At 34.8% G+C, this 9,264-nt stretch overlaps 1 protein-coding gene across 1 annotated transcript; it reads right to left on the reverse strand.

The window, feature by feature from the left end:
- Positions 1-2,218: 2,218 nt before the first annotated feature.
- Positions 2,219-4,043, reverse strand: LOC112188670 (cytochrome P450 77A4). The gene has a single exon (XM_024327834.2). It carries the CDS (start codon positions 3,876-3,878, stop codon positions 2,343-2,345), a length of 1,536 nt encoding a protein of 511 aa, XP_024183602.1. The 5' UTR covers positions 3,879-4,043; the 3' UTR covers positions 2,219-2,342.
- Positions 4,044-9,264: the final 5,221 nt, after the last annotated feature.

Here is a 9,264-nt window from a genome sequence, read left to right on the forward strand (position 1 = left end):
TTAAGCTTGTATTTATAGCTAAGCCATCACATAAGTCTATCACTTTGAATCTGTTCTAGATTTTGGTTTTGGATTTGATTATTGTATTTTAAATTTAGATTATGCTTATCTAATATAATTTTTATTATTTAGATTGAATTTTACTAGAATTTTTTTTCCATAAATAGTATGTTAATATAATATAGGTTAAAACCGCCTAACCGACCGAACCAAACCATCTTTAACTGGATAAGGTTAAGTTTTTTTTTTTTAAATGACCGGTTGTCCAAAATGCTTAAAGTCTTAAACCATTCACTTTAGTATAGAGACGGTTTATAGTCAAAACCTATCCAACCCAATCCGTATGCAGTCCTATTCTCCAGTAGCTTTTTAGCTAGTTTTTCAGATCCAACAGTGAGATAGCATGTGTTCTTCTTGCCCCAGATGATACGAATCTGTCATAGTGACTTCCAAATTCCCATAAGAGTTGCCTTCACACCTCTCAGGCCAGGTTCTTCATCAGCTATCAAGATGCCCAACAAGTTTAGACCACATTCCAAATCAAGGATGTCAGTACTTGATTCAAAATTAACTGACATAGCCTCAATGATGCAGTCATCCTCAAATGGGATCTCATCATTAGTGTAGGAAGAAGAAGCCATGCTTAAAGTTAGAGCATATAGAAAACAAAGGAGATAAAAACTCCTATAAATGAACCACAAAGGGTACCCTAACTCAATGGAGTAGGTGTATATTAAAGAGGGGACAAACAGTTATCCACAGTATGCAGAGAGAAAAAGCCAAACAATAAAGAGACTAGAATACAACAAGAAAACAGATGAAACACAAGATCAGGATCCTATCCTTTTTGTAGGCTTTTGACTCCACAAAGGAGAAAAGCCAAAGCGCAGGGTAGAATGCTTCCTAGCTTCTTGGGTAACAAGATGGGCCTGTTCTTTTTGTAACTCCATTATCTTATCGCAATATCAAGAGTACCTGGAAAGCAAGACTACTAGCCAGAGATATTGCAGTTTGGTTGACATCAACTGGATTTTAATATGCGTGCCTGAATTCCCTGAGCCCTGAGAACCTGGTAGAGAGAGAGAGAGAGAGAGAGAGAGAGAGAGAGAGAGAGAGACAGAGATCGAGTGAGTTTTGAGAGGAGCAAATAATGTAAGTTTTAAGTGATTTGTAATGGAATGTGGTACTATTCCCTACTTATCTGTGATGGGGTTTAATAAGGTCACTATGTACTCCTTGATGTAAGTTGTTTTTAGATGAGCAAATTTATTAAGTTTTAAGTGATTTGTAATGGAGTGTGGTATTATTCCCTACTTATCTGTGATGGAATTTAATGAGGTGATTTACTCCTTGATTTAAGTTTTGTTTTATCATTTATCAATGAATTCTTCTTGATAAAATAATAATAATTAAAAAAAAAAAAAGAAGGAAGCAAGATTCAATCACAACCTACAGAAAGTACTCAAATAGAGAAGTGTGATTGTTGAGCCCTTCCAAATTCCAATTACAATCAAGATTTTAGAGACTCCTGGTGTCTTTTTGTAAGAGCATCTCCAACAGAGTAGCTAAATTTAATTTTTAGCTATATTTAACTATTTTTGAAGCAAAATTCAGCTCCAACAGACTAGTTATAGCTTAGCTATATTTAACTTTCGCTAAATTGGCTAGCTATATTTAGCTAGAGAATCCTACATAGCTAAAGCAAAAGTTATATTTCTCTCTCCTCTTTTGTCCACATGTCAGTTTACGATTCGATGAAACATAATATATCACTTACAAATAGCTATCATTGATGGAGCAACATTGTTAAATCAATAACTATATTTCACAAGTTTAGCTAAATTTAACTAAAAAATAAATTCTATTGTTGGAGATGCTCTAAGACGATCACCTAGCAGTATCCAGTCATGTCTTGTGACATGTGATAGAGAGAGAGGATGAAATTATCGTTTTCTTGTTAGTGATAAAAAAAAAAAAAAAGTGGTCTATGAAACATCTTAAATATCTCTATACGTTAGTAGCTAGGAATTGAAGGCACAGTATAAATGTTGCTACTTGACTCACTTATTCCTCACCCAAAGTCACCAAACTACAAATAGTATCATTCAATGGTGTTGAGTGGGGGTAATAATGCAGAGAATATGTGTTTTTTTTTTAAGAACAATATCATCAACGTTACGCATTATAATGACGAACCAAAATTAATAATCATCACAAATAAGGCAAACCAATATTCATCACATTTTATAGGTAGGTAACCATAAATTAAACTCAAAACATAATTTATGCCTGGCTAGCTAATTATTTCAATAGCTTAATTAGCGATGAGCTAAACTAGGCAATTAGTTGATCATTGACCTAGGCACAATCACAGCCATGAGAGGGTTCTTCATGACAACAGTAAAAGCAAAGGTCTCAGTCGGGTCGGGTGGGGAACCCGGAACCGGCAACCACTTGAAGGCCTGCACCATCCTAGCCAGCATCAAGTTTATGTGCAATGTCCCCAACGTCCATGCCGGGCAGATCCGCCGCCCCGCTCCGAATGGCACCATCTTCACTCCTTTTGTACCAGTTATGTCCACGTCAACTCCATCTCCATCCAAGAACCTCTCGGGTCGGAACTCGCCCGGATCCTTCCACATCACCGGATCCTCCGTCACCCATGCAGTGTAAAACTCCACGCTGGCATCCGCCGGAATGGTGTACCCAGCGAGCTCCGTCTCCTTCACCGCCGCGTGCGACAGAAGAAAGTGGCTCGGCGGGTGTCGCCGGAAAGTCTCTTTAACCACCGCGGTAAGATAGGTCATTTTCTCCACGTCATTCTCGGTGACCACCCCATCTTTCCCAACACTCTCAACAATCTCCTTATACAGCTTATCTTGGATCTCCTGGTTCATCACCAAATTAAGCAACGCCCACTCCGTCGTCGAAGCACTCGTGTCCGTCCCGGCGTTGATGGCTTCCGAGACAAGAGTGACGAGCTCTTCCTCTCCCAGCTTACCTCTTCCGGGCACGTCAAGCTTGAACAGAGAGTCGATATACGCAGCACCATTTGGACTCACCATCTCCTCGTTGACAACACCCCCTCCATCGAGAAAAGCCTTTCGGTTTCTTATCAGCGGAACCAGACACTCCATTTGCTTCTTCCGTAGCTTTTTGGCCTCCTTCACCTGCTGTCGGAACAGCGGAGTCAGCAGCGGCAGGAAGTCGGGGAGCTTCGGAGTCGTCATCATCATGACATCCTTGAGTATACTCTCAATGACTTTGATTCTCTCCTCTGAGATCTTCGCGCCGAAGCAGAGGCAGATGAGCACGCTGCAGATGGTGAGCCTGCAGTTGCTAATCACCTCCACGGAGCCGTGCTCCGTGGCCTCGGACTTGAGGCGCTTCATATGATGCTCCAGCGCCCAGTTACGGATCCAGCTACACTGGCGTATCCTGGTAGGGTTGATAAGCTCCGTCACGAAGTTGCGGCGCAGGGTGCGCCAGAGAGGGCCGTACTGACCGGAGTTGATAGCACACTTTCCGACGCTGAAGATGAGTCGGATGGGAGAGTCGGAGGGGCGGCTGGCGAAGTCGGGACCCCGCTGGACGAGGCCTTCGTGGATGAGGTCGGAGCTGGTGATGATGATGAGTGTGCGTTGGCCCATTTGCATGCTGAAGATGGGTCCATACTTTTTACGTAAATCGCGTACTACAAAGATGAACGGTCGACGTTCGAGGATCACTTGGATCAGGTTTCCCACCACCGGCCAGCCCGGCGGACCCGGTGGAAGATTCTTCTTTCCGCCGCCTGTGACGGACCAGTAGCGCCACCATAGCCGGAGAAAAACGGCCCCCAAAAAAAGGATGAACACGTCCATTAGCTCCATCTTCATTGTACTCAACTTCAAAAGAGAGAGATATATTCTATATTAAGCTGAAGTTCGATGGAGGAATACATAAAGATAGAAGCAGAGAGATATATTTATACGGCCTGAAGTTGAAGATAGGACCATACATTTCCGGAATTACTCTTCTCTACGGCCGTGTCTCTTAGTTCTTGCACTGCCAAGTAGATGAATCGTAGTTAAGTTGATAGGTACAGTTATAGAACATGTATCAACTACAAGGGCAACATAGCAAAGCAGTAAGCTGCTAAGCATTGAAGGCCATTCAATGAGTGCCACCTGCTTTCTCTCTTCGATACTTGCACCATTCAAACAGCTTCACGCGGTCCTCTGTCAGCAATGACCTTTCACATTCAATTCTGTGCAGAAAATAATAATTTCTCACCTTCAATTCATATTTCACCCTAAACATTTCAATCAAATCAACTTCTTTTTTATGGTTTTGGTCCAACGCCGAACGTTGGTCTTAGTTGGTCTTATTGGTTTAATTTTTTGGTATTAATCAAAATTGCACCGCAAATTCGGTTAAGGGTTTAGGACGGAGCTAGCCGGCATTTAGTTTGATTTTGGTTAATTTCCACTGCATTAACATTATGATAATCTGGTTAACTGTCAGCCTCTAACTTCTCCGTCTAAGAGATATCTTTCTCACCTTCAATTCATATTTCGCCTAGACATTTCAATCAAGGAAAATGATTTGTGGCCTCAATGAGGCCTAAGATTTATGACCTCAGTATTAGGTGTCATGTCATGTCACCTACACACATCACCTATTTGTCAAATCATGCCATGTAATTCTTGAGAAAAATATCATTTTAGCCTTCCAAAATCTAATGACTCTAAGTTATTTTGAGCTTTTTTCTAAAAGAAAAAATTATTTTGTCTTTTTTTTTCTTTTCATTACACTCATACTTAGATTTAAATAACAATGTCAAGAATAGAAAAAATTTAATGTAATTCAATCAATAGATTTGCACATACATTTGATCAATAGATTTGCCTAACACATGTATATGAGTTCAACCTTTGTTGCGTTTCTGTCAATTTTGAAAATATAATGTGAAAAATACATAGTTATATCATTATATATGTATGTTCATATGTTCATTCTTTTCTCTTTATGTAGCTAGGGTTTAAACGTTATATTTTAGTTTATTATTTTCTGTTTGTTTATTTTCCTTATATTTAGATTGTAGATGATAATTAATGAATGCTACTAACATGAAATTTTTTTTCTTACCTCTTAATTTAGACATATGTATTTTCCAAATTCAATTTATTAATGCTATTTTTTTGGATGAAATTAATCAATAAAGTTATTGCCTATTTCTTGACACCTAATTCAATATATTTATGCTATTTGGAAAGAAAAATTATAGGAAAGAATTTAAATAAATGAAGAAAAATATTAGTTAAAGAATTTGTAGACATATCTCTTAAATTAATACATAATTAATAGCTGATTTGTTTTTCGTCACCTAATTAAATTCATTAATGTAATTGATTCACCCCTAACATCTAAAAGGAAATATAAAAGGGTAAAGTTGGTGTTGCAATAGTATGATGTGGCAAGATATATTATGTGAAATTGAAAATAAAATTAATATTTGCTTACATGGCATGACACCTAGGATTTGAGGCCATAAATCTTAGGCCTCATTGAGGCCCTATATCATTGCCCCTCAATCAAATCAACTTCTTTTCTGTGGTTTTGGTCTAAATTTATTGGATGGAAAATGATTTGTGGCCTCAACGAGGCCTAAGATTTGTGACATCAATCCTAGGTGTCATGCCATGTCACCTACACACATCACCTATTTGCCAAATCATGCCATGTAATTCTTGAGTAAAAAGACTATCTTATCCTTCCAAAATCTAATGGCTCTAAATTATTTTGGTTTTCATCTAAAAATAAAATATATTATTTTGGTTTTTTTTTCTCTTTCTTTTTTTCTTTATATATATAATTCGTCAAAAAAAAATTATATACAAATATGTGTTTGTGTGTATAAATATATATATATATATATATATATTCACAAACATATATATATATATATATTAATGTCATAACTCTAACCCACACAATTAAAAAAAATTTTGATTAAAAAAAAGTCAAATTTAAAATTGATTCCACAAAAATGGAAAGAAAATGTATTGAAATCGTAATTAAAACCTATGAAATCTGGTAATTGAAGAGGTAAGAAAATATCATTAATAAATTGAGTTGATAAAATTCTAGATTCCATCATTTCAAAATTTCTCGATAATTTAATATTGTCTCATCCAAACGCAACATTAGGAAGTGTTCCTTAAAGGTCAAGTGAGACTTCATTAATACAACTGTTCGTTTATTTTTACATGAAAAAACAATTATAATGTTATTAATACTATGTAGAAATTCAATGAACAATAGGTGTATAATACAGCAATAATAAAAGAAAAAGTGCAATTAAGGAAGGTGTAAAATAGAAGTCATCGTCCACATTAACATTAAAGTCAGTTAACATGTCTTACACGAACAAATAAGTAATAAGTAGCTAATAATGAGCCAGTAAAGTTTACTGGGGACTTTTCCCTAATGGCATATTTACACTGAAATAGAAATCATCATCCACACTAAAATTTAAAGTCAGCTAACATGTCTTACAGTAACAAATAAGTACTAAGTAACCAATTATGAGCTAGTAGAGTTCACTAGAGACCTTTACCTAATGGCATGTTTACAATTAAATAGAAGCCATCATCTACTGAAACTGAAAGAGCTAACATGTCTTGCACGAACAAATAAGTATTATGTAGTCAATGATGAGCTAGTAAAGTTTACTGACGATCTTTTCCTAATGGCATAATTACACTAAAATAGAAGTCATCATCCACATTGTCTTACAGTAACAAATAAGTACTAAGTAGCCAATAATGAGCTAGTAAAGTTCACTGGGGTTCCTAATGACATAATTACACTAAAATAGAAGTCATCATCCACACTGAAATTTAAAGTTAGCTAACATGTCTTACACGAACAATACGTACTAAGTAGCTAATAATGAGTCAGTAAAATTTACTAGAGACCTTTCCCGAATGGCATATTCACACTAAAATAGAAGCCATCATCCATTGAAACTTAAAATAAGCTAGTGTGTCTTGCACGAACAAGTAAGTACTAAGTAGCCAATAGTAAAGTTCAACGGGCCGGGAAATCTTTCCCTAATAACATATTCACACTAAAATTGAAGCCATAAGCATTCACATTGAAATTGAAAGTCAGCTAAGTACTAACATGTCTTATACGAACAAAAAAGTACTAAGTAACTAATAATGACCAAGTAGAGTTCACTGGAAACTTTTTTCTAATGACATATTTACACTAAAATAGAAGCTATCATTCACATTTCAAAATCATTATTGTCTATTGAAAAATTTGGGATCAACAAAACAAGTATACTTTCAAAAATTAATTTCCTCATGTGCAATATATTGTATTCTATATTAAGCAATTTCTTTTCAGATATCAACTTCCCAATCAATTTAGATATCTACGTTTTCAATCACCAGATTTTATGAGTTAAAATTACGATTTAAATACATTTTCTTTCCATTTTTGTGAATCCAATTTAATTTTTGACTTTTCAAATTAACTTGTTAATGTAAGGTAACTAATCTTCCATTAATTTTATTAAATGTATTTATTAAAATATTAAAATATTACTTTAATTTACCAGATTTCATGGATTATAATTACGATATTAATATATATATATATACACACCACATTCATTCTCCATCAAAAATATATAAATTTTTTGGAAGAATTATAAATATATATAACTTTGTTTTTAACAAATTATATATATATATATATATATATATATATATACACCCATACTTTTTTTTTGAATATTTATAATGAAAAAATCCAAAATAATGAAAAAGAAAGAAAGGAAAAAAAACCAAACAATATTTTTTTTTAGAAGAAAGTCAAAATAATTTAGAGCCGTTATATATTCAACAACATATATATATATATATATATATTCACAAAAATATATAAATATAAATTTTTTTAGACGAATTATATATATATATAATAAAAAAGAAAAAGAAAAAGAATAAAATAATGTATCTTTTCTAAAAGAAGTTAAAATAATTTAGAGCCATTAGATTTTGAAATGATAAGATAGTCTTTTCATTCAAGAATGACATTACATGATTTAACAAATTAGTGAGGTGTATAGGTGACATGACTTGACACCTAGGATTGAGGCCACAAATCTTAAGCCTCATTGAGGCCCTATATCATTGCCCTGATTGGATAACACCGGAAGCGTAAAATAAAAAAAAAACTAATTTTAGGGTAGGGATATATGATGCATGAATGACACAATATGGGAGATGTACAGCCCAAAGGCATGCATGTACAGAGCTCCTAGAGAGATATATGGAGGAGACTCTCAAAATACCTGATAAAGGAATTCACTCTTACGATACTTCTACACACCAAACATTGGACTCGGTTGTATTGGTTTGATTTTTGGGTATTAATCAAAATTGCACCGCAAATTCGGTTAATCAGCCAGCATATTAGTTTGATTTCGGTTAATTTCTATTGCGTTAACATTATGATAATTTCTCACCTTCAATTCATATTTCGCCTAGACATTTCAATCAAATCAACTTCTTTTATGTGTTTTTGGTCCAACACCAAACGTTGGACTCGGTTGTATTGATTTTATTTTTTGGTATTAATTAAAATTACACCGCAAATTCAGTTAATCAACCGGCATAGTAATTAGTTTGATTTTGGTTAATTTCCACTGTGTTAACATTATGATTTTATTCTTATTTTTAATGAAATGTTTTTTACTTCTTCTATTATTATTGTATATATAATAATTATCCAAACAACTGTTAAAGTAAAAATGGATTGAAATTGGTCTACTCATTTCATTCATAACCCTTTTATATAGGGATAGGATTACAACGGAAATATCAATTACATTGATGATACTAAATGTTGATTGAGCTGTGATTTGTAATTGCTTGATTCCCTCTTCGTCTATTTCTTTGACAAAGGCATATAATGTGCTTTTCCTTTAACACTCCCCCTTGTGCCAAGTCAAAGACGAAATGGTGCATGGGTTGTTGCCTCACTAAAAACCTTGCCAAGTAACAATAAAAACCATGTGGGACAAAAATACACATTGGTCGAAGGAAAAGAGCACAACGCACCTTTTACATTTGAGTATGACATGTGTGTGTTAGACTCCCCCTAACGTCTACCCCTCCCCCTGATACTTACATTAATCAGGGGAGCTTGGAAAGTCTTCGCATTCCTATGCTTTTCACATGTTTCTCAAATATGGCCTTAGGCAAT

Source organism: Rosa chinensis, chromosome 2 (genome assembly GCF_002994745.2).
Source record: "Rosa chinensis cultivar Old Blush chromosome 2, RchiOBHm-V2, whole genome shotgun sequence".
In the NCBI taxonomy this organism is placed as follows: Eukaryota; Viridiplantae; Streptophyta; class Magnoliopsida; order Rosales; family Rosaceae; genus Rosa; species Rosa chinensis.